Source organism: Hippocampus bargibanti, linkage group LG04, assembly GCF_051943395.1.
Source record: "Hippocampus bargibanti isolate YZ-2025 linkage group LG04, ASM5194339v1, whole genome shotgun sequence".
Classification (NCBI taxonomy): Eukaryota; Metazoa; Chordata; class Actinopteri; order Syngnathiformes; family Syngnathidae; genus Hippocampus; species Hippocampus bargibanti.
Window position 1 is genome coordinate 17,672,543 of NC_142737.1, and position 23,572 is coordinate 17,696,114.

Below are 23,572 nucleotides of genomic sequence, written 5' to 3' on the forward strand. Positions count from 1 at the left end.
CATTCTCCTTCGCACACTTATTCACAATGGGGTCTCTGTGCCGCACCCCCCCCCCCCCCCCCAAACACACTCCTGCCTTTCCCCTAAAACAGGAAACCGGGATCTGACGAGCTCTTGTTTTTCTACTAATTTCCTGCTTTGTTACCCATTGCCCTGATTATTTTGTTTCTATTCTCTCTTCCTCTAAGATTGGAGACCTAATCAACCTTTGTCTGTGTTATTCTGGAAACTGATTGCTTGGTAAATAGTGAAACATAAGTGAGTGAGAGAAACAGACGATATTTTGAAAGGTGTAATATCCAACCTACCATTTTAATAATGTGCATAAAATGAGAGGCGCACAATTTGAGACATTATACGGGCCGGAGGGGATCACAGGAGTTACATTTTGTACAACATTTCCCGAGTTGATTACACATTTTATAGTCTGCAGCAACGGGAGTCTGATGCTCTCCTGCCAGGAAAAACTTTATGACTCTAAACTTGTTGACTTCATTTTTGGCATTTGGAAGGACCAAAGAAGCAGGCGATTATAGCTTTAGCGCTTGCATTATCTTCATGGGATCAACTAGCAAGCACGGCGTCTGCCATGAATGATGTTAGGTCGGGATAGTGCATTTAGTGCACTGGCAACATTTATGGGACAGGATCAATGGAACCCTTGGGAGCCCAATGCCCATGGAATTTGACCCTGACACATATTCTGGAAAAACAAAACTCAAGGGATGAAAATACTTGATGATGACCATAAGTACAATATGGCGGGCCATCAACAGCAACAAGCAAGCAGTCATATCACTCTGTGCCTGGCTGGAGTAATGGAGGAACATGAACTGTCAGGATGGAGAGAGTTTCAGTAAAATACATTTACGTCCAGAGAGAGTTTAAGATTTAAGAGCATTTAAACCATATCAATCTTTCCCGGGAAGTGTGTAAAATAGATTTATTGACTTATAAAGCATTCAATTTAGTAATTGGCCCATGAGGTGACTCGCTATGTGTTTCAATAAAGCCCCAGAGCCATGACGGAGTTTCGTCTTGCATCACAAACACCCGGCTCCTCCAGATTATCTGCAAGACACATCTGGAGTCTATCAAGTCCAGCAGCGCCCTCCCTTTCTGTTTCCCCTCTCCGGCACGCTTAACCCTTTCCTCACCCGCTCCACCCCTGCTTGATAAGCGTGAGGTTCCCCAAGCAGGATGGTGCGGGGAAATGTGTTGACGTAAGCGTTCATTTTCCAGAGTATGGCATCCACATTGCGAACCCAGGCAGGGCTGGACAGAGAGGCTGCACTCTGCGATGATTGTGTGGCCCACCTCTTCTTTGTTCCAACTCATCAACGTTCTTTCCTTACTTAGCCTCTGTAGAAATCTCTGTTAGAGGAAAACAACCTCACATGTTTTTAAAACAAATTGCAGGGGCATGTGTTTGCTCTTTCTCTCCCTCACTTGCTCTCGCCGGCCACCAGACCATCTATAGCCATCATGGCTACCCCTCCTTGTGTCACTAAGCCTGTTTAAGTTGGACTACAAAATGTGCTCACTTTTATCAAGAATAAACATTGTGCGATAATGCCGTCATGAGTATATTTCACATGGATGTGGACCAAACCATCCAACATGCAAGCCAAATGTTGCATGACGTGTTCTCGTCCATGAGGCTCATTTTAGACCTTTGAGTGGAGGAAGCTATATAACATTGCCAAGCTCCTGAGTCACCGAGCTCACCGCTGACGTTCAGACCTGTCCAATGCAGTGTCCTGCTGCTCCCTCATCCATCATCATGGCTGCCCTCTGCTCTCACTCCCTGCTCCTGCTCTCCTCCCCACATAAGGGTGAGCAGACCCAGTAATGAGGGCCCCATGCACTGTGCCTGCCTGTCCTGCGTGTCCCACGGTGCAGTCGGGGCCCAGTTGGACAAGGGCCAGGCAGCCTCGGACCGTTTTTGCTCATTATTTTCATTACCTCGCCTCAAATCAGCACAGGACAGGCTTCTGGGATCTGCCCACAACTCATAAAGGTTGTTTGTCGGTCTGCCTGCATCAGCTACCCTCCGAGAGGGTGTTCACAAAGCTGAAATCCTGACCAGGATTGTGTATACGCATTTCAACTCTCGATCGGTACACTGTTCCTTGTGATATCCCAATTTAAGGCATTTGTAACATTTGTCAAGGTTTCACCGCAGAAAATACGCTGGTAGTCCCTGCCTTGCTCAAGGGCCTCTCAACTGAGCTTCTCCTCAGAATTTGTCCGCAAGTTCCCATTAAAGTCATTATGGAACCGTTCTCCCTTTCCCAGAATGAAAAAAGGGTTCTTTTATAATCCAAGAATGAGAAAGATGCATGCTAACTAAGAAGCACAAACACAAACATATGCTTCCAAAGCTCTATGACTTTGTGAATGTATTTTGTGATCTTTGCGTTTGTGTCTCCATGGAACCTTTCCCACAAGCATCAAAAATAAGTAATTGGCTCCATTACCATGTATTATTTTCCACAAACCAACAAATAACCTGATTAACAAACAAAAGACAAATATAGACCTTCACTCCCATTTTCACTTTCATTAACAACTCAGCATTGTATCCATCTCTGCATGTGAGCGATTACAGTATACGATATTTGTATAGCACATTACGCCACAGAAGCCAGGTAGTGTTCAAGCTCAAAACTGGAAACGAAATGAAGCATTCCGAGATTCAAATGTAGCTGTTTGGCAACACAGCTATTTAAAAGAGCTACAAAAACACAGTTCGAAGGCAAAAAAACAAACACGGCTAAATTGCTCCCCTGCACTTGGGTGGTTTGGCGAGTTATGAAGGCAATCGTGGCTTTGTGGAGGTTTGTCCCAATGAAAGGGCTAACTGTGTAGATTCCTGCAAAATCTGCGCGAGGGCGGCTGAGCTATTCATTTATTCGTCCTGCTAGCAGCAAGAGCAGATCAGATTGCGCTCGCAATGAATACGCCTGGTGTGAGTGTTGTCTTTACCAGAACTATTTCAAATGCTCTGAGAACATTTGCCCATACTAGGCAGCATGCTTAAAGTACAAACATCACCCCTGGAAAGGGTAGCAGCAGCTAATATGTCCGGACTTGAGCTTCAAAACCACAATTGATGACTGCTGAGGTGCCTGCAAGGCATCAATTCCCCACATCACCGTGTGTGATTGCATGACTGTCATCTGCATGATGTGCAAAACCATTATATATGCTATATGTTATAATGGTTTGGATTAAATCAAATTAAATTATGTGTATGTGCGTGTGTGTGTGTGTGTGTGTGTGTGTGTGTGTGTGTGTGTGTGTGTGTGTGTGTGTGTGTGTGTGTGTGTGTGTGTGTGTGTGTGTGTGTGTGTGTGTGTGTGTGTGTGTGTGTGTGTGTGCGTGCGTGCGTGCGCACGCGCGCGTGTACGCATGCGGCCAGTGAATGCTTGTCTTCTAGTAATGGAAGAGATGCTGTGTATTTCCCTGATATGTTTACTCAGCCTTAGTGGGCTTGCCCTTTGATTATAGTACTGACCACATAATGTGACTAAGTGTTCACTACCGCTCCAAATGACAAGCATATGGAGATGACATACTGGAAGCAATGAGACAACCTGGACAATGATGGCAGGTTCATTTAACCGAATAGAAATTGAAACTGCAGGGAGGAAAATGTATCACGGCTCCATCTCTCCACAAATCACTGCAACGGTGAATTGGAATGTCACATTTTTAACATCAGACTGTAATTTTCCCATTCGCTTCAATGCAATGACGAGCGGTACAGCTCAATGAAAGGCTGAGTGAGTAGACCTCCGCTGTTGTGTGTCAGAGAGCCAGAAGAGAAGTCAAATGAGCCTTGCATGATTTTATATGTGTTCTCCTTACAACGGACACCCACGACTCGCGATGTGAAACCCTCATACGTGTTGTCAACCACTTTCCAGTCTCCAAGAAAAACTCCACCCTCTTGCCTCCTGCTAGTTTGACCACTGCTGCACATACAAGGTTGGACCCGGTCGCTGAGCTCGTGTTTCTCGACCCAATGACCCTTCAGCCTTACGGGGAGCCTTGTCTGCACGTACCAAAACAAGCACGTCTAGCTCATTTTACATTCAAAATGTTTTTTCGCCATATTCGCATTATCATCTGGACATTCCTCGTCAGCATCTTTTCAACTGTAGCACCAAAAAAAACAGCTGACAGCTTGGCGTAGGTGCAGACAAGTGAAGAAATATCGGCAATTTTGGTCTCCACTGGCACAAGCTCCCATAAGTGGGTGCAAAGATGATAATGACAACAACAAATTGCTTCTTTTCTCACATTTGGGAGACGTTTGCTGAGCTTTCTGGGTGGCAGATTTAAATAGCATGTGTAACTAATATTCCTTTATTGTGTGTTTGCTAAACTAGAGCATCCCTCCAGACACAGTGTGTTTGCTGTCAGCTCCCAGGATGCTGTAAAGCTTTACTGGTATTTTCAGTTATTTTGAATGTTATGGAAAAAAAGCCCCCCCCCCAAAAAAAAAATAAACCCGTACATGAAGAGGCAATTTCAGAAAGCCAGATGTGCCACGAAGTTACTTGTAAACATTGGGCATGACTGACAAACGATATCCTTCTAAGTGATGCCTGTACAAAGATAATAAGACTCAGATTTGATTTGAAAAGTGAAAAAGGAGAATGTAAATCATTCAAAGATGATAATGCGGTGGGAAAGAAAATTATAATTTGGAGTTTGAAAAAAAAATTGGGTGGGGCGAGGGGAGGTTATGCATAACAACATAACATGAGACCTTGGGGTACCTTTCCAGGGCTCAGGTCAACGAGCTTCAAATGACGAACTGAGTGTTTTGGTTGTTCCTTTTTGGGAGAGTGAGGGGAGGAGTGGGCAGTGGAACTTTAACATTTATTCCCAAAAAGGATCAGTCTCAACAAGGGGGGTAAAGAGAAGAAGAATGTAAAACCATTTAAGGAAAATAAGCGAAGTATAAGGAATATGAAAGTTCTGACTTAGTACAGTATGTCATTGTTTTCATGGTACACAGTTGTTCTCCTTGTTACTCCGTGAAAATGAACAATTTTTTTGTGAGGCTAATTTACAACACTGCACCATTATCATGCCAGATCAAAGTTAGGATCTAGGGCTGTACTTTTGAATTCATATAATAAACTTCTGTTCAAATATGTAAGATATTTTCACTTTTCACACAGAGGTGGGGAAGGGCGGTACCAACGCAAAGTGAAAAACGAGGGATTATTCTCAAGTGCATCAAATAATGTTTCATTGGTGACATTTGGAATAATTTCTTTGTGTCTTTCTCTTAAGTTTGATTTTACATCAGTCCTTTTAAAATAAATAGCTGAGAGGAATGCGATACCAGGTGGCGCATGTTTGACCCCAGTTAACTCATTCACTGCCAGACATGCAAAAATGTGTCCACTCCAGTGCTGGGGTTTTTGTCATTGTCACTTGAATTCCAGGACCCACAGAATATTGAGATTTAGGACTACATAAACATTCAATATAGCGTTAGAAACCTTAGATTCTCTTCTTTCATCAGAAAAAAATGGTTAAATCCTAAATTATATGGATCTGTAGTTATATGACCTTGAAATTAGGGTGGCTGTCCAAAATACACTGCAATACATACATATTGCTTTATATAGCGCTTTAACAACAGCTAAGGTTGGAACAAAACACTTACATGGAAAAAAGGGAAGTGCTGCCACCTTGTGGAAAGGAAAAACATTGCCAGAGACAATGGCCAGTGCTTTATCAGCACCAAATCATGTAAAAAACTAAACCCGAACTAATTCAAGAATGGCGCTGTACGACATATTTTCAATTCCTGAATGACGTCTGTGTAAGCTCTCAGTCGTACAGGAGCGGTCCATCGATGAAAAGGTTTCTTCAGCCGTCATCTGTACTTCTTTAAAGGTGTATATATATATATATATATATATATATATATATATATATATATATATATATATATATATATATATATATATACAGATGACGGCTGAAGAAACCTTTTCATTAATTCCCGAATGAATTCGGGAATGGCAGTGAATGAGTTAACATGATTTTTTTATCTTACCCATGGCAATATAATGTGTTTCAACATTCACTACAGTAGATGGCAGAGGTGTAATTATTTATTCTGATAATTATTTTTGCCAGTAAAATTAATGCGCAATCTTGTGTTATAGCCTAAAAACAAGTTCATTAATTCTTTGTTATAGTTGATCTTTGTTTTTATTATTTATTTATTTAATATTAATAAGTATACTATGTTATGCAGAGGTGTACTGGCAATAAATTTACCAAAAAAATATACTAATCATAGATGCTTTGGGGAGTTGGCTCGCGCACACACATGACTCTAACGAGGTCAAATGCTCTAGCAATTGGATGGTAGAATAAACAGCCAGCTTGGGCACAATTACACAACAGTATTGTACCTTGATCCGCTAGAAATGAGTCAGGAGGCTCAGCCCACTTGTAGATCAGACATGGCTAAAAAAAATCTCTTGACTGTTTATTTCACTTGCCTGTCAGCTGTCTCATTGCTCATCGAAAGAAATAACAACGCAACTAAAAATGGCTTAAGGAGGTGAAGCTGACAGCCTCCCTTGACGAGGGATTTACCTGACTGAGAATGATTGAGGAGAAATTATGAGAACATGTCAGTAAAACGAATAGACGTCCAGCCAGAGCAGAGGATCATCCTCATTTCTGGACTCAAGCCCGCTGAATGGAAGCACACAAGAGCTGCTCAGTTCTCATCATATCCTGTCTGATTTGCTCCCTCGAGGCCCTCAAAGTGAAATAGCAGCTCACACATATGGTGAACTACACGCGCAATACACATGCCAGGCTGATTATTGATTGATGATTAAGATTGATGAGCTTACTCACAGCTTCTCCAGGGCATTAAGTCCAAAGAAGGAGCCATTGTTCAGGACCCTGATTTTGTTGTGGCTCAATATTCTGCAAGGAAACACACACACACACACACACACACACACACACACACACACACACACACACACACACACACACACACACGCACACACACACACAAAGAGGATAAATATTCATTTGAGGATTCATTGAAATACAATTTATTCTGATGAAATTTGTTTTCACGAAAGAGGAGGAAGTCAAGTTTCATCAAGCCACACGCAACATGGACAAGAGTTAACTGCCTATGCAACAGTTACTCGTGATACAACCCTGACTCGACAACAAGCTGGATGGTTCCAATGTAAGGGGGAAACGAACAGCAAGATTATACGCAAAATGCTAATCCTGACCATCATTTTGCATGCATTTTGTCCATCAAAAAGGAAATCTGTCCGCATCACGCACATGCCACACACAGGCTGTGTTCAATTGGTCTTTTCCTTCGCTCGCTGGTACACGGTCGTCTAATCGCCGCACAGGCGCACTGGAAGTGAGGCTGGGATAAGTGACATAGGATCATGGGAAATGGACATTTAGAGTCAACAAGACTCTTCAGTCGTCACAATGTGAGAGTGAAGTCCAAGTGGCAGGCGATGGGACTTACACGACACTCTTATAGTGCTGACTGGAGGAAATGTGGGCGGGCTCCATGAACAGGATGTTTGTTTTGGCTTCATTAAGGTAGACAAGACTTAAGTAGCAAAAAAGAAGACATTTAGAGGTCTGTTCTCGACGAGAGCGCATTGGCGCATCATCAATTTTGTGTCGGGATACATTTAGTTCAGTGGTAAGCCTTAAGGTTCTGCAAAGCCTTCTCTGCTGGCCTAAAAATATCTGAATCACAGACTAATTTTAATTATTATATTTTGTCCATGAATTTTTATTAATTAATTCCAAATTGTCTTTCAGCTTTCTTTCATTACGTTTCCCCTTTTATGCTGCTTCGAGATGTGTTTCGTATTTAAACAGTTAACCAATCACATTTCAGCCATCATTTGTTCACGGTCAGAAATCTACCTGGACGCCTTCACAAATCAATGTCGATGAAACGGTTGCTTTAACTAATCAGAGTGCAAGTTGGCAACCCAAGGCCCGCTCGAAGGCGCTGGCGACATCATAGTTTTCTCAAACTATGATTGGCTCGTCACATGATTGGCGGGTCACTAGCCAATCATAGTATCACTAGCCGCGAGTGACAAGCGCATACTGGCCAGAGCGAGCACACTGTATCTGTAGCGAGCTGTATCGGCAAATATATTGGTGTGTCGATTTAATAGCGGTTTTGTCAACCCACAATGGCTGGAGGAGGAGAAGAAATGAATTTGATTCCAGATATACTGTTAAAGCCATTTCCAAAACGGACTTTTAAAGAAAAAAATGGACATCATTGAGGCTGGACAGCTCCGAAGCTAGCAAAAATATCTAAGAACATTGCAATTTCCTGATGTTATCATGAATCCACACATTCATAGTAAAATTTTGAACAGTTTCTTCAAGTCAAGTTATTTCCAGATCAACATCTTCCAGTGGACGTGTAGTACATCACAGCACACTCGCAGCTGTGAAGTGATTCAAACGTAGCACTACTGAAGGTCTAGGAATGACATGCATGGCCCACCACTGGTTTAGTTGGTAGTTTCTGGGAATCTGGCAAACCATGCTGTGATAATTGGGGCATTCCGTGGTAACGAGGGCCATTTGCTTTATATATGTCAGTGCACCTGAACATTTAGTCATTGAAAGTAGACTCATCTATGAAAGGCAGGTTGAAGTTGTGGCTGAAGTGGTGTGTCTCCACTTGGGAGGATTTCATTGAGTTGTAGGCAGATAAAATCTGAACTCTTCTGTGTGAGGTGGATCTCATATTTAATTTGGAATTATGACAACAGCATGCATCGAACCCTCTGAATCATTGTAGAAATAAATTCATTCAACATGTTTTTATTACCACATTTGTGAAATCATCTCCCTCACTGCGGCCCAGCATGGACGGTAGTCTTCAAGTGTCTACTTCAGGGGTCCCCAAACTTTTTCCTGTGAGGGCCACATAACCTTTCCCTTCTGTGATGGGGGGCCGGTGTCAGTTTGTAACAGAAAAAGTGTGGCGATCGTAGGTGAGCTTAAATAAATTGTTTTCCAGAAAGCCACACATAACCAAATAACCCTTTCCAGGTTCTTTACAGAAAAAAAGTCAGGAAACAAATAACACTATTAATGAAATAAATAATAACTAAATAACCCTCTCTGAGTTCTTCACAGAAAAAAAATCTGGAAATAAATAACACTATTTATGAAATAAATAATAACTAAATAACTCTCTGGGTTCTTCATCGAAAAACAGGAAATAAATAACACTATTTATGAAATAAATAATAACTAAATAACTCTCACTGTGTTCTTCAAAGAAAAAAGCCATGGAACATTAACTTAAGAAGAAAGAATCTGTTGTGCCATGCACAATCTTAACAGATAAAAGTGCAGCCCAGTTGTCAGAGCAGAATCTCTCTGACACATATGAGCAGTCTGTTAAAGTTCTTGTGTTCCTTCCTTATAATCCTTTTGTAGGTTCCAGTAGGCTTGTAGACACCGCTGTTTGCAGCTCTCTCTCATCAACTTCCCTGTGAAAACCACAAAGGAAGCAGGTTGAGAAAGTGAACTTAGTGATACAGCGCCTACACAGCACAATACATTTCACAGCCAGTATGGCTGTAAAGATGGATTTTATTCCAGTAGATTTTATTATGATTATATTTGTTTATGCTCAGAAAAGTAAGCTTACCTATGTATGTTCATCAGTGTGAACTGTGGGTCTGCATCTGGCTGGTGAGAAGTTGAATATCAGGTTCCATTCTAGTTACAGCCAGTCTCAAGCACTGATGCAAATGTTCTTCTGTCAATCTTGATCTCATCGGAGATTTCAGCAGTTTCATGCGAGAAAAGCTTTTCTCGCAGCCATACGTGCTGCCAAAAACTGTGGACATTTTCATTGCGTGTTTTTTGATGTTTGGATATGTGTCGTTTGGGAGGGCGGCATAGAAGTCAATGAGACTGTTGGGCTCTATTGTGTCTTTCAGACCATCACAGTTCTGTAATTCAGGTCCAACTTCTCCATGGTTTGGTACACTTGGTCAAAAATATCCTCTCCCGTTGTAGTCCCTTTGAGACGTTGGAGGGCTGCCAGCTCCTAGCATATGTCAAAGTTTGCGCTAACTCCACGAATAAAAATGAGCAGTTGCGCTGTGTCTTGCACGTCCGTGCTCTCATCCAGTGCTAATGAAAAAAGTCAAATTCTTTCGTCTTCTGCTGCAGCTGGGCATATACATTAATCCCGATTTCTTCACCGCATCTGGTGATTGTACTCGCCGACAGACCTACGGCATTATATGCAGTAACGTGCAGTCAGGGGAGGCAGGTGAGGCTGTGCCTCACCTGTCATCATGGAAATATCAAACGACAAAATAAATTAAACAGTTATATTTATCTTGTGATTTGTACTTTAACGTTCTTTTCCATTTAACTTAACCATTTTTGGATTTTTTTTCAAAATCGCTGAATTTTCACATTTACCGTTCAAATACTAAGGTGGTGAGGCACCAGCCGACTGCGCCTCACCATGGATTGCGCAATCACTATGCTAACTGTGCTGGCTTGCTCTGCAGTGAGACCTCATTGCTGTCCCTCTGCATATCGCTATTAAATTTCTACACTTTAGCTGGTGTATATAATGTACAGTCACTGTACATTATAAACACTGTACTACAGTGTTTATTTTATTTTATTTTGATCAAAACTATGTGCATAGGTGAGGCACACAGTTCTCCTGCCTCATGACAGGGGGCGCTGTGATTAGAGATTCTTCTAGCGACTCCTCGGCTGCAGAATAATAGAATTAGTGACAGCAAGCTACAGTAAACAATGAGCAAGTTAAATGCAACCATCCAGTCATTTTTTTCGTGTTGTTTGGCCTTATTTTCAGAATAGTGGATTACATATCTAAGTTAAAAGAATTTTCGAAACTGGACTTTCAATCGAAGCAGGAGATAATAAAGGAAGACCAACACCGGACTGTATAGCTCACAAACGGTGAGCTATACAAATCTCCTGGACAGCTTCTCAGCTTTTTGGCCAAGAAGGATCTAATTGAAACTATTCCTGAAGCGACAAAGTTGCTCCAGCTTGTGCTCACTGTTCCAGCCACTACAGCATCAGTGGAGCAGTCTTTCTCAGCACAAAAGGCTGAAAACATACAGTCGGAAGAGGACTGATCAAGGACGACTTTCTTCACTGGCAGTGAACTCCATTGAGACAGAGAGACATGGACTTCATTTATAAGTAAAGGTAACACGATAACGTTTTTTTAATTCTTTCTTTTTTCTATGCTACAGTTTATAAACAGTATATAAAGAATGCTGACATGACATTTTAAACTTAACACGTTAATAACACGTTAACTGTTGCCAATCTAATGGTGAATACGCTACTCTGTGGAGTTCATATGTTTGTAAATCTGACTGTGATGACGTCAGTGCCTCACCAGCCATGAATCTCACTGCACGTCACTGATTATATGCATCGTTCTTCTCGGGACACAACTCCTCCGCGACAGCATCCATACATTTCTTAACAAACTCTCCGTCTGTGAAAGGCTTATCGCTGCTTGCTATCAGCTTAGCAACCCGAAAGCTGGCCCGAACGGATGCCTTCTTCAGCTGAGCTTGGCGTACAAATGTATTCTGCTGAGATGGTAGTCCACTTTTCACTTTTCACTACTTACAAATAAAGAGAAACATCAAACTCTTTAAGTTTGTCTGCTCGTATTTGGCCTTGCAAGCTATCGTACTTGTCTTTGTGACGGGATTCATAGTGTCGGCGAAGATTGTATTCTTTGAATACCGTCACCAGCTCTTGACAGATGAGACAAACAGCCTTTTCTTTGCATTGAACATAAAAATAATCATTTGTCCACTGCAGGTTAAATACCCTGCATTCTGAATCAAATTTCTCTTACCTGACCTTTTCGCCGTTATTCCGTTCTCTCTTTGACAGGAAGGTTTACAAGAGAAAACGGGTCTGGGACCAATTAGAGTGCCAAACTGAGCGCACCTGAATGTACCACCGGACTCCCCTCCACTTCATTATACGTCACTTTCTTGTGTCACGTCGCATTGTGACCGACTTCTTTAGCGTTCTATTGTGAGCAGGTGTGTTTGTATTGTTCAATCACGATTATAAACAACATACATTGATTACATTGATTAAAATAGGAACAGATAATGATCGAAAACCGACCATTGACTTGTAAAAGGTTTTTTTATTTTTCTGGAGGCCAAATAGGAAAAAAAAAATCTGATAGCATATCTGGTATTTTTTTTTTTTTTTTTCCAAGATGGCGGCGCGTGCACACGCAGCGGCTCCTCTCTCTCCCGGCAAATTGGTTTTTTCGTGTTTATTGTGTTTGTCTTACTCGTGCAAATGTCCGTCTCCGTTGGCCTCGCTACACCCGAGGCGTACCTACTCCCGTGAGGTTCTGCTCGACATCGGCAGTTCATTTTTAAAACCTAAACCAGCTGAAGCAGAAGTGCTACGCAAGCATGGATTGCTCAGGGAGTCGGCTCATCCATTGAGCCCCACTCTTCCACCGACCCCCACTCCTGCACCCAACCCAGAGTGGAGGCGCCACAAGCGCTGTATGAGGAAACAAAAGAGGGGAAAGCGTGGAGGTATTCGCATTAGGCTCGCGGCTAGCCGCCACCGGCCTTGCATTCCTACCATCACGCTGGCTAACGTGCGCTCGCTGGACAATAAAATGGACTACATCAGACTTCTCCGCTCAACTTCCAAGACCGTGGGTGAGTGTTGTGCCTTTGTGTTTGTGGAAACATGGCTGACCGACAGCATACCGGACAGTGCCATCCAGCTAGCCCAGCTAACTAGCTTCCGGGCAGACAGAGCGCTCGTCGAGTGGGGGGAAGACTCGCGGCGGGGGACTCTGTGTTTACATCAGTGATGCCTGGTGCCGCAACGCTGTTGTGGTATGCAAACACTGTTCGCCACTGATGGAACTTATGGTCATAAAATGTCGGCCATTCTACCTGCCGAGGGAATTTAGTGCCATACTGCTGGTAGCAGTTTACATCCCCCCGAGCTCAATTAACAACAGGAGCGCGGCATTGAATGAACTCTACCAGCACATCAGCGAGCAACAGACAGCCCAGCCAGATGCTTTCCTTATCCTGGCTGGCGATTTCAACCACGCCAACCCCAAAAGTGTTTTTCCACATCTCCATGGACACATTAACTTTCCAACGAGAGGTAACAACATTCTGGACAATGTTTTCACCACACACAAAGGAGCCTACAAAGCCTACCCCCTCCCCCACCTAGGAGCTTCGGACCACTCCACTATCATGTTAATGCCCGCATATAGGCCTCTTGTCAAAGTCATGAAACCAGTCAAGAAGCAGATAAGGGTGTGGCCTGATGGGTCGTCAGAGGCACTCAAAGACTGCTTCTCCAACACAGACTGGAACATGTTCAGACAAGCGGCCACCTACAACAACAACACCGACCTCCAAGAGTACACAGACTCTGTTACCTCCTACATGAGGAAGTGCATGGATGACGTGACTGTCACCAGATCTGTCACCATCCTGGCCAACCAGAAGCCATGGCTGACGGGTGAAGTCCACAGGCTCCTCAGGGCTCGGAACGCTGCCTACAAAGCTGGCGATGAGCTGGGCCTGAGGACAGCCAGGGCCAACCTGTCACGTGGCATCAGGATGGCCAAGAGACAGCACTCCAGGAGGATCGCCAACCACTTCAAAGACAGCAGTGACACCAGGAACCTGTGGCGTGGGATACAGACCATCACAGACTACAAGCCCACTCCACAGACCTGCGAGAACTCCACCACTCTGCTGAACCAGCTGAACGACTTCTTCGCCCGCTTCGAGGCAGACAACAGCACTCCAGCACAGAAGACCCCACCACCTCCCGGCGAACAGGTGCTGACACTGTCCCAGGACAGCGTGAGGCGATCCCTCAGAGGGACCAACGCACGAAAAGCCCCGGGTCCCGACGGCATTCCTGGCCGTGTTCTGAGAGACTGCGCTGTGGAGCTCACAGATGTCTTCACGGACATCTTCAACACCTCCCTGAGCCAGGCTGTTGTGCCCACGTGCCTCAAAGCCACCACCATTATCCCGGTCCCGAAGAAGTCGTCCCCCACCTGCCACAATGACTACCGCCCGGTCGCACTCACTCCCATCCTCATGAAGTGCTTCGAGCGGCTAGTTATGAACCACATCAAGGCTGCCCTCCCCCCCACCCATGACCCCTTCCAATTTGCATATCGGCCCAACCGCTCGACCGATGATGCCATCTCCACTGCTCTCCACACAGCGCTCACCCACCGGGAGACCAGAGACTCCTACGTCAGAATGCTGTTCATCGACTTCAGCTCAGCATTCAACACAATCATCCCCCAACAGCTTACCAATAAACTGAGCAAACTGGGGATCAGCACCTCCCTGTGCAACTGGCTGCTGGACTTCCTGACGGGGAGACCACAGGCAGTCAGAGTTGGCGACAACACTTCCAGCACCATCACGCTGAACACAGGGGCCCCCCAGGGGTGTGTGCTGAGCCCCCTCCTCTTCACTCTGCTCACGCACGACTGCTCACCATCATCACCCAGCTCCAACCTCTTCATAAAGTTTGCGGATGACACGACTGTGGTGGGCCTCATCAACAACGACGAGGAGACAGCCTACAGGGACGAGGTCAGCCGCCTGGCCACGTGGTGCAAGGACAACAATCTCCGTCTGAATGTGGAGAAGACGAAGGAGATTGTTGTGGACTTCAGGAGAGTGCGCCCCCAGCATGCTCCACTAACCATCGACGGTGCTGCAGTGGAGAGAGTGAGCAGCACCAAGTTCCTGGGAGTGCACATATCCGATGACCTGTCCTGGAGCCACAACACGGCATCAATGGCCAAGAGAGCCCACCAGCGCCTGTACTTCCTCCGCAAGCTCAAAAGAGTTGGAGCCCCGACCCCCATCACGACCTCCTTCTACCGCGGTACCATAGAGAGCATCCTGACCAGCTGTATCACTGTGTGGTACGGCGCCTGCACCGTGTCCTGCCGTAAGACTCTGCAGCGCATCGTGAGGACAGCTGAGAAGATCATCGGTGTCTCTCTCCCCCCCCTTCAGGACATCTACAACACCCGCCTCACCCGCAGAGCCATCCGGATCGCTGGCGATCCCACCCACCCCTCCCACAGCCTCTTCAGCCTGCTGCCATCGGGTCGGAGACTGCGGAGTCTCCGAGCCAAAACCAGCAGGCTCAAGGACAGTTTCTGCCACCAGGCAGTCCGGAGACTCAACTCCCTCCCAGCCCTGCCCAGCCTGCCCCTTCCCACTGCCACACTCACCGAACTCTGAGTACACGCTACATGCTGTACGATCATCCTGAACTCTATTTTTTTTGTTATTTCTCATTAGACAAGACCTCACTTCAACCCTTTCTAGTTGTTTGTTTTGCAATTACGACATTACGTCACTTTATGTACATCACTTCCTCACTTTACATATGTCACTACCTCACTTTACATACGTCACTACCTCACTTTCCATACGACACTACCTCACTTTACATACAGAAATTACATGTATTGTCTGTTGTCAATTGTATGTCTTTTTTAGCCACGTTATAAGTGCCTTGCATGTCTTGCACGCTGGGTCCGAGAGGACATTAATTTCATCTGTGCTGTATGTCATGCATATTAGCATATTTGACAATAAAGCTGACTTTGACTTTGACTTTGACTTGACTTTGGTATTGTTCAGGGGGCCGGGCCAAATGTGCTGATGGGCCGGATACGGCCCGTGGGCCGTAGTTTGGTGACCACTGGTCTACTTCATGGTGGCCAAATTTTCCTTGGAAACGTACATTGCATTGGATGCATTGATCTCCTGTATGGACTCCAGCTAGTCACGTCTGCGTATGTCATGTAGATCATGCATGCTCCTCTCTGTAATGTATTTAAAGCAATAAAGTTGTTTCCACTGGTCAGGAAGTAAATCTGCTGTCTTCATTCCCAAAATGGCGCAATTGTCTAACTGCATACGTCTAAATACGAAAAAGAAAGAATAATCCATTGTCATGCTGGAAATTATGGCATGCAACAAAGTGTTGTAGTGGTGAGCCCTCCTTCCTCAATTTGTCAGGTTCAGAGTAGAATTCAGGTTAAAAACTATGTTTTTTTTTCCCACACAGTTGTACCTATGATTAACGTATCACAAAATATCTTTAAAATCATGTTTTCCACACTCATGTTCTTGCCATATATGTTTTGTTCTTGATTTTTGCGAAAGGAGTTTCAGTTTTTTATTTGCTCACAAATGTCATGATCTGGTTGGCGACCAACGGGTGGCGCAGTCGGCGCCGCCTGCACCTGCACAGGTGCTGGTCGTCCCGATCAGTGGCGGACTGCCGCGTTCAGATTGACGACCAACGGGTAGCGCTGTCAGCTCTGCTTGCTGCCTCGCAGGCGCTCGTCGTTCCCAATCAGTGACACTCAAAAGACTCCCGGCACGACCATTCGCTGTCGGGTCATTGTTGTATGCTGTTGTATGCAATTGTATGCTGTGCATGTGTTTGTTTAACCTTGGTGGACTTTTACTCTTGGTTTTCTTTTGATATTTTGTATTTTTCTGTTGAAACGGTTTCAACGTTTTAGATTTTGTTCCTGTTGACGTTATTTTAATACAACTTCTCAAATACAACCTGCTGCTCCCTCCTGCCTGCTTTTTGGCATCCACAACTGCCATCACAAAAGTCAAAGTCAGCTTTATTGTCAAATATGCTAATATGCATGACATACAGCACAGATGAAATTAATGTCCTCTCGGACCCAGCGTGCAAGACATGCAAGGCACTTATAACGTGGCTAAAAAAGACATACAATTGACAACAGACAATACCACCTTGATGAGGTGGTATGAGCATCCAATCAACCCACCGTGCATGTTTCGGAATGTGGGAGGAAACCGGTGGACCCGAAGAAAACCCACAGGCACAGGGGTGCACGTTTGAACTCCACACAGGAAGGCCACTGATTTGAATGCACGGCATATGCACTGTGAGACGGACATGCTAATCTGTAAATCACCATGGCGCTAATACAAAAACAGTGGTCCTCCATTTTTTATTATGTATTTCTTCTTTTTTTTCCAGCAGCAACATACAGCCACAGAGCAATGTGTTTTTTCTTGCTGAAGCTCGAGTCACATTTTGAAGCTTTTGCTCTCTGCAGAATTAAAAATTTTATGGTTGTCTTGCATGAATTAGTTAGTTCCTTCCATCCATCCATTTATTACCGCTTATTACGTACCACTTATTCCTCATTAGGGTTGCGGGGGGTGCTGGAGCCAATCCCAGCTGTCTTCAAGCACGGTGGACACCCTGAATTGGTTGCCAGCCAATCGCAGGGCACACAGAGACAAACAACACTCTCACACTCACACCTAGGGACATTTTTGGAGTGTTCAATCTGCCTGCCATGCTTGTTTTTTGGACTGTGGGAGGAAACCGGAGGACGCAGAGAAGACCCACACGGGCCCAGGGAGAATATGCAAACTCCTCACAGGGAGGCCGGAGCGGGACGCAAACCGGCGTCCTCTGCACTGTGAAGCCAGCGTGCTAATCACTCGACTACCGGGCCACCTCGTTAGTTCCTCCCATTCCTATTTAGAACATTGGGCGATGAGTCTCCTCCAAGGTCTTCTTTGGAATTTTTCTGTCTTCAAATCTTCTTTGACGTCCCGTTCTCCCTTTTTCTACGATGTGGTCACACTTGGCGGTCTCTCTCTTGGCAGTCGGGGGTACGTAGCCAGTCATTCTGCCTTTTAGAGACGATGTCTGACAATCCAAGAACTTCACATGATGTTATGTTTTATTGAGTTAAATGTCTGGTTTATGTTTACATATTCCTTTACAAACGTCATAGCCGAAAACGCTTGCTTGCCATGATGTGTCCCGATTGACGAAAACAAATAGTTAAACTATGAGAGAGTGATATTCCAATTTGCCTCATTGAACACCAGCTTGTTGACAGCTTTGCAGGTTAACAGCCCAGTACACTGCCTGGCGGCATCGCTCCACAGGAGGCCTTCACTAGCGCCGCCATAAACACACCTTTTAAGTTTCACAACATTTTCTTCCATACCACGTGACGATTAATGGAGTGTTTGTGACATTAAATGCGCCTTCATCAAGACAGTCGAGCTATGGCTGCTCTTTTAAAGGGGTTCTGGCTGTGAACAGTCTGTGAACCCCCCGTCGCCCCCAACTTGTTTCCTGCCACATCAATAAAAAACACTGCCTTCAGCTCCACGCCTTCCAAGTCAGTTAATGACCTGATTAAATCATGCAGCTACGGTTTACTGGAACAAACTGGCCAACGCTCACTCCTTCCCTTCCACAATATTCATTGAGGAGAAAAAGAAGGGCATCTTCATCTTTGCTTTTCTATGTCACCCTGCAATTATTGTCTTTAACTTCTTTGTTTCCTTTTCCCTTCAGGTGGCGCCACATCAAATCAATGTCCTCCATCTTATCCGGTTTTGTGCATCCTCTTCTCTCACACCAGCTACTTTCATGTCCTCTTTGACAACATCCATTTTTTCATATATCCAATTATTTTCTTTAACTATGGAACAAATATTTCACAAATGACTACCGATCGCAACAAGTATGATGGTTTTATCCAAGGTGCGGCAGTGTTTGCCTTTCACCCACTTCCAGCAATGCTGCTTTAAGGCAAGCAAAAGTGAACATCTTTTGTTATGTTTGGCAACAGTGTTTACAACACGTTCTTGGGGAGGCAAAAACTGAGTGTGAACATGTGTTGCTATGCATCAGTGCAGACAGTATGTTCAGCTCAGACGTACTTCATTTGCAAAAATAAAACAGTCATGTTTTGTGCATATACAATTTGTAATTTAGTCGCCTTCCTATTTCATCCATTATCTCGGGACTTTGTCTGGCTGGAAAATGATGGAGAATCTTCTTCAGTCAACACACATAACACAACACACGGGTAACTGCTAACCATGACACAATGGACAGGTTGTCTCAGAATCCATCAAAATGTCAGAGACGCTGGCTGAATGACATCATAGCACGGATAAATGACGCACGTCGCCGGAATCTGAACCGCCGACTCCCAAGACATAAGGTCTCTCACTTGACTTTGAGCGCAGTATCATCGTTATAACAGAAAGCAGCCCCAAGATGAAAGCTATAGACGGCCGGAACTGGTGGAATAATTCAAAACAGATAGAAGAGGAGAAAGTCCCATCTGGTGAGGGAACACACCATTTAATTCAACGCAGGCCAGTTAAAATACAGATTACTCTCCTTTGACTCAGCTTATTGTGAAACCCCCCCCCAAAAAAAACATTAGTTAGACGACTTGCCATATGTTTGGCTCAAGATGTACGTGTGACCTTTTGCAAGTGCTCTGTCATCTACAGGAAAATATGGTTTAAACTGTTTGAAGAAGGTATGAATTCATACGAATGTATAAAAGACATCATTCTTCCGAATAACTGTTTGCCCAGGTATGTTTCTCAAGTGTGAATATTTTCCGATTTAGACTTCTTTGCTCTTTGCACCTATACAGACAAAAACAAGTCTAAGAAAGATCCAGTGGAGGGCCTCTCAAAATAGTCCTGACGGGTGTCGGTTTTGCTGACAATTGATAGATGATGGGAAATTTAAGAAAAGATGATAAACTAAGCACTGTCTGAGGTGGGTTTTCGTCCAACGCTGTCGTCAGGTATCAACAGACCACTCAGTCTATCACTGACAGGCACCCGTTTTGCTGGCGATTAACAGCAGCAGGGCATGCCTGTTGTGTGTGTGTGTGTGTTTATTCACGGGGCTATATCGAAGCAGGGTTGCTTGCATTGATTCGATATGGAAACGCTTTACTCTTCCTGTAGAGTCTGTGCTGTTATTCACCAAAGAACTGTAGTGCCAATGAGCCAAGAAGAAAACAAGGAGATGAATAAGAAAATATGAACTAGATGACAACGACAATGACAATGCTGACTCATTTATAGACATAAGTAGAAGTGCAAGCTACATGGATTTGATTTTACCGCTGTGTTTCCACTGTATTTAACAATACAATACAATACAATACAATACAATACAACACAATACAATACAATACAATACAATATGCTACAGCTTCGTGTTTGCTTTCAAACTAAATAAATTCCTACTACACTGTACATTACACTGTAAATTTCTCCACTGCGAGACTAATAAAGGCAAATCCAATCCAATCCAACATTTAGCTTGTAGTAGACGTACAAATTCCACCATGACGTCCCTGATCCACTGCTGACATAGATGCTTTGATCCTCTCCTCTTTCATCTAGAACTGCTTCATGTCATCACAAAGAGGGTACAGCAAGTCCTGAAGAATGAATGCCTCTGTGTCTTTGTGTTGTCATATTTGTTATTTTTGTTTTTCCCAAGATGGCGGCGCGTGAAATCGCAGCGGCTCCCCTCTCCCGGAAAATTACCGTTTTCATGTATTATGTTTGTTAAAGTCATTATAAGTGCCTTGCATGCTGGGTCAGAGAGGACAGTAATTTCATCTGTGCTGTATGTCATGCATATTAGCATATTTGACAATAAAGCTGACTTTGACTTTGAATACAATGCAATGCAATACAATACAATACAATACAATACAATACAATACAATACAATACAATACAATACATATTGACTTATATCAGAATCATCTTTATTGCCAAGTATGTAGAACACACAAGGAATTTGTCTCCGGTAGAACACGCTGCACTAGTATCATCAAAAAATGGCAAAAAATTGAGGCACTAAACAGTTCTATTTGGGTTACTGTTTGTATGGTGCTTTAATAACAGCTGAAGCTGTAACAAAGCGCTTAACATGGACAGCTATCATATAAAGGAAATAAAGCAGTCACAAAGATAGTGGAAAGCACTTGGGAGTGAAACCAAGATCAAGTCGGAATCATGCTGAGTCGATTGCCAAAGACTACAAGTGAGTTTTGAAATGGATTTTAAACATGGGCAGCGAGGGGGCTTGCCAAATTTTCAGTGGCAGGTGATTCCGGAGAGTGGGACCAGAAACGGAAAAGGATCAATCCCCTCTGAGCCTCCGTTGAGTTTTTGGCGCATCGAATAATGTCTGGTCAGCATACCTGAGGCGTTGGAAAGGTATTGTAGAGGTGTATGAGCTCGGAGAGGTAAGGAGGAGCGAGGCCATTGAAAGATTTTAAGACAAATAATATCTTGAAAAGAACAGGTCAACGGGTCAATCGATTGGCAAATATAGGTGAAATGTATGTGAGAGTTTGTGTTTGTGTTTGTAAGGTGTTTGTAAGGGACAAATTGACTGATGATTACAGTTTGGCTCTGCTTGAAAAACTGATGGACTGCTGATAACATACACAAATAATGAGTTACTCTCCTCAGACAACAAACTTGCAGATTACCAGAACTTTTGAGTACTTCCAGACTTTGCACCCTTGTGCATGTTTGTGATGTTTGGCTATATTGAGGACATTGTTCTCTTAGAAACAATAAAGGGAGCAACTCTGAGAAAGCGAGCGGCCGACCTCTGTAAACAGACAGAAATAGTCTGCGTTCCCATTAGGCTAAACAGGAAACCTAGCCAATTAGCTGTTTATTCAGAAGCCGACTTCCAGGGTCAGGCCAGGGAGAGAGAGGACTTCCCGGACAGCCATTGGGCAGACTGATCGGAGCAGTGTGTTCAGGCAGGTGGCCTCTGATACACGCACACACAAAGCCAAACAAGGTAAACACTGCTATGGAGGAAGAAATGTCCTGAAAAGAGTCAAATGAGGCTTTGTGACGGATTCGCAGATGGACTCATTTAATCGAATTAGTTATACGACACATGGCAAAGAGACGCTGTAACGCAGTCCAGACCAACTTAACTCTGTATTTAGTATCTTTGATTCACTTAAGTATTGATGACCGACAAACTAATTCAGTCCATGTCATCTTTGTGACGATTGAGACTTCATGTCAGAGAGTCTCATTCAATGACTTGTAATCCGTTTACACACAATGTACACATGAGATCGAAACACTGCAATACTAGAGCCACTGAGGCCAATTTTTCTACGTCATGGTGTAACTGGTGAAAAGCATTGGTCACACATTTCAATCGTCAATCCTTTAAATCCTCAAATAATTTCTGTGACTCTAACCTTAGAAATGTCAACATTCTCACATATGATAAAAATTGTTCAACATGTAAGTGGCTTATACCAGTCTACAAAAAAAAATCTACATACTATTTACATGTTATTTTGTTGGGGTAATTCGCTATACGAACATCTTTAAACATCTCTTTTGCATAGTTTGTTTACGTTTTGGACTTCCTGATACGACATATCCTGCCTTCATTTACATGATGTCACATCCTATTACGTCACCCGTCTGATAAATTCTCTTCCAGCGGTCTTTCGGGCCTCTTCCCGCTTCCTCTCCCTTCTTCTTTCTTTCTCCTCCTCCTTGGCCGACACTGCGATGCCCCTGCTGTCTACAAGATTAAACTAACTTATTCTGTCCAACACCTGGCTTCCTGCTGATTTAACCATCCTCTGCCATCAACACCCTGAAAAGCTATGAATCAGGAACGAACGATCAATTCCAACCCATTAATTTACTCTCACAGACCAATGGAGAGCAAACATGTCCAAAATCACAAAAAGCGTGATTGAATATGACAACAACGGTGAAAGTGTTGGAATAATTATACAACTACCAGCCCCCCAAAAACCTTATTGATACCTCTAGCTTGTGCTTTACTTCCTGACGTCTCATATACAGCTATACAGTATATAGTCACCATTACATTTCTAAAACAACACGACTTCTCCACTGTATTGTTTATCTATAGTTTGGAATTTCTACATGACTTAATTTGTTAGTTTCTCAAAGCCAGATCTTTAGAGACAAAGTTATTCTGCTGCATGGTTGACTTCCACATGTGGCCAAAGCCTGCATGCCCCTATGTATGTGTATACCTGTCAGTAGTGTACACTGCAGCTCCCTTTCAATTTTTCCCCCACAGCTGGTTTTGGTTGTGGGTCATTGCGTGTATTGTGTAGTTGTGAAGTGCGGTGCACAGCAGCAGCAGCAGCAGGAGCGGCAGCAGCGGCAGCAGCAGCTTTCCAGATCACAACCTAGTGCAGAAGCGTGTCCCATCCAAACCACAACCAGAAGGTCGAAAAGCCAAACACAAGATGATCTCCTCCCGGCTGCCATTACAGGTTTGGTGACAAATTTCTCCTCTTTTTTGTATTTATTACACCAAATATATACAGGAAATAGTCCATCTCAGTTTGCTATTTGTTTGGGGACAGGAATTACAGCATTAGTGTTTCAAGTGTGTATTCCAATAGGCCTGTGTGGCCGTAAAACATTTTGACATGCCGCACTGTAACTTTGTTATATGCCGCTCTCCTGCAGAAGTGCCCAAAAATCCAATCCAATCCAAAAATCCAATCCAATTAGAT

General features: G+C 43.9%; 2 protein-coding genes across 4 annotated transcripts in view; one reads left to right on the forward strand and one right to left on the reverse strand.

Moving 5' to 3' along the window:
* LOC148899316 (beta-4C adrenergic receptor-like) overlaps positions 1–23,572 on the forward strand; it is a 182,361-nt gene that overhangs the window by 98,024 nt on the left and 60,765 nt on the right. The gene's annotated exons all lie outside the window — the stretch shown is intronic.
* The window catches only part of adgra2 (adhesion G protein-coupled receptor A2), a 62,640-nt gene that overhangs the window by 17,716 nt on the left and 21,352 nt on the right, over positions 1–23,572 (reverse strand). Inside the window, exon 2 of one of the 2 annotated variants that reach the window (XM_088994485.1) lies at positions 6,910–6,981. The exons of the other annotated variant lie outside the window; for it this stretch is intronic. Within the exon in view, the coding sequence (XP_088850611.1) occupies positions 6,910–6,981 (72 nt within the window). The remainder of the gene's footprint in view (positions 1–6,909; positions 6,982–23,572) is intronic. 2 annotated transcript variants of the gene reach the window in all.